The sequence below is a fragment of the Corapipo altera genome, unplaced genomic scaffold (genome assembly GCF_003945725.1).
Source record: "Corapipo altera isolate COAL_440 unplaced genomic scaffold, ASM394572v1 58027, whole genome shotgun sequence".
NCBI classification, from domain to species: domain Eukaryota; kingdom Metazoa; phylum Chordata; class Aves; order Passeriformes; family Pipridae; genus Corapipo; species Corapipo altera.
In genome coordinates, this window is record NW_020890346.1 from 1 (window position 1) to 1,707 (window position 1,707).

Genomic DNA, 1,707 nt, shown 5'->3' on the forward strand with positions numbered 1-1,707 from the left:
TGGGGTCTGGGCTAAGCTCCAGCAAACCTCGCCTGGCACAAATCTCCCTGCTCTTGTCAGGCTCTCACCTTCTGTGCCGCCCGCTTGACTGCATGTAGGATATCCCTTGGGAGAAAGCCCTGGAGTCCTACTCTTTCATTCTCTTGCTGATCAAGAAGGCTGGCAAAATACTGCAGGAAAATGACACTCACTGATGAGGAGACAGTGGCAGGGACTGCCTGGCAAAAAGTGGAGGGAGCCCACATAGCAACTCACCAGGCAGAACACGTGGGCACAGATCCCATGTTTCTGGAGTTTTTCCCCGCAGATGTCCGGGTCAGCCTCTGATCGCTGACATAGCAGGCATGCTGGAGGGGAGAGAGACAATGGCCCCGGGCATGGCACCTGTACTGCCCGCCCCGACAGCCCCTCTGCCAGGCTGCGGGAGGGGCACTTTGCTCTCACCTTGCTCCCTCCCTTCAAGGGGCTTCTCCTTCCTGTCTGACATGGTGACTGTCAGTAGTGGGTCCCTGTCGTTGGAACACCAAGGTCTCTTCCAGGTGCTCCTTCACTGGTTCTGAGGCAGAAGTGAGACTAGTTTGCAACACAGGGCCAGAGCCCTGAGGCGTAGAGCCCCCTGACTCGCTGGTCAGCCCTGTGTGAGCCCGGTCTCTCTCTGCCGTCTCCTGTCGTCTGGTTGAGGAACACCAAGGTCTCTTCCAGGTGCTCCTCCACTCTCTGTTCAAAAGAATCGAGAGGCGCTTGCAAGAGGGGGGCTGTCCCTCCTCTTCCTTCTCCTCTCGTGATCAGGTAACTGACACTGGGCCTGAGCCCAGAGTCCCCTTTTGTGCCCTTGGCCTCACGGGTCACAGTGGCCACTGTGACATCAGCATCGTGCACCTGAAATACAGGCAGGGATGGCCCCAGCCCCCCATCACCCACTGTGAGGCAGCCCCTTGGTAACCGAGGTTCCGAGGCGGGTCCCGAGCCCTCGGTAACCACAGAGCCGGGGCGGCTGCTGCTGCAGCAAGAGCAGGGTCAAATGCCAGGCCCTGGGGCAGCCACCGAGGGCTCTTGGGCAGCCGCTGTTGCACGAAAAGTGCTGTTCGGGCAGTGCCACTTCAGGGCTCTGGCCCTGGCCAAGGCAAATCTCTGCTCCTGCCCCAGCCAGAGGGAACACTGCCAGCACATCAGGGACGCTGATTCCCCAGCAGAGGTGCCTGAGGACTGCAGGAAAGCCAACATCACTCCAGTCTTCAAAAAGGGCAGCAAGATGGACCCAGGAAATGATAGGCCCATCAGGGTCACCTCCATCCCCAGAAAGGGGACAAACAGCTCATGCTGCATGTCATCTCGAAGCCTGTGGAATAAAAGGAAGGGAAAATCATGCTTGAGCAGTCTCCTAGCCTTCTCTGCTGGAGTGACTGGCTGGGTACATGACGGGAGAGCAGTGCCTGTTGTCTGCCATGACTTCAGCAAGGCTTTTAACCCTACCTCCCAGAACACCCTCACAGGCAGCTCAGGAAGTGTGGCTTAGACGAGTGGACACTGAGGGGGTTGAGACCTGGCTGAATGGCGGAGCTCAGAGGGTTGTGAGCGTGGCGCTCAGTTCTGGGGCCAGCCTCGTTTGACCAGTTGCCCAGTGACCTGGCAGAAGGGACGGAGAGCACCCTCAGCACGTTTGCTGATGATATGGGACTGGGAGGAGTGGCTGAGGCACCACAAGGC

General features: G+C 58.7%; 1 protein-coding gene across 1 annotated transcript; it reads right to left on the reverse strand.

Annotated features, from left to right (window-relative positions):
- Positions 1–9: 9 nt before the first annotated feature.
- LOC113942392 (PHD finger protein 7-like) lies at positions 10–839 on the reverse strand. The gene is made up of 3 exons (XM_027633526.1): positions 445–839; positions 256–347; positions 10–170 (listed from the first exon to the last, which is right to left on the reverse strand). The coding sequence occupies exons 1-3, from the start codon at positions 485–487 to the stop codon at positions 57–59; spliced, it is 249 nt and encodes an 82-aa protein (XP_027489327.1). The 5' UTR covers positions 488–839; the 3' UTR covers positions 10–56.
- Positions 840–1,707: the final 868 nt, after the last annotated feature.

What these genes read in the sequence shown, in the direction of transcription:
- LOC113942392 (XM_027633526.1), bottom strand. Translation starts at nt 487, where the DNA reads ATGTCAGACAGGAAGGAGAAGCCCCTTGAAGGGAGGGAGCAAG. An exon ending in CCTTGAAGGGAGGGAGCAAG is followed by an intron (nt 348 to 444) that starts GTGAGAGCAAAG and finishes TCTCCCCTCCAG; the next exon opens with CATGCCTGCTATGTCAGCGA. An exon ending in GTGCCCACGTGTTCTGCCTG is followed by an intron (nt 171 to 255) that starts GTGAGTTGCTAT and finishes ATTTTCCTGCAG; the next exon opens with TATTTTGCCAGCCTTCTTGA.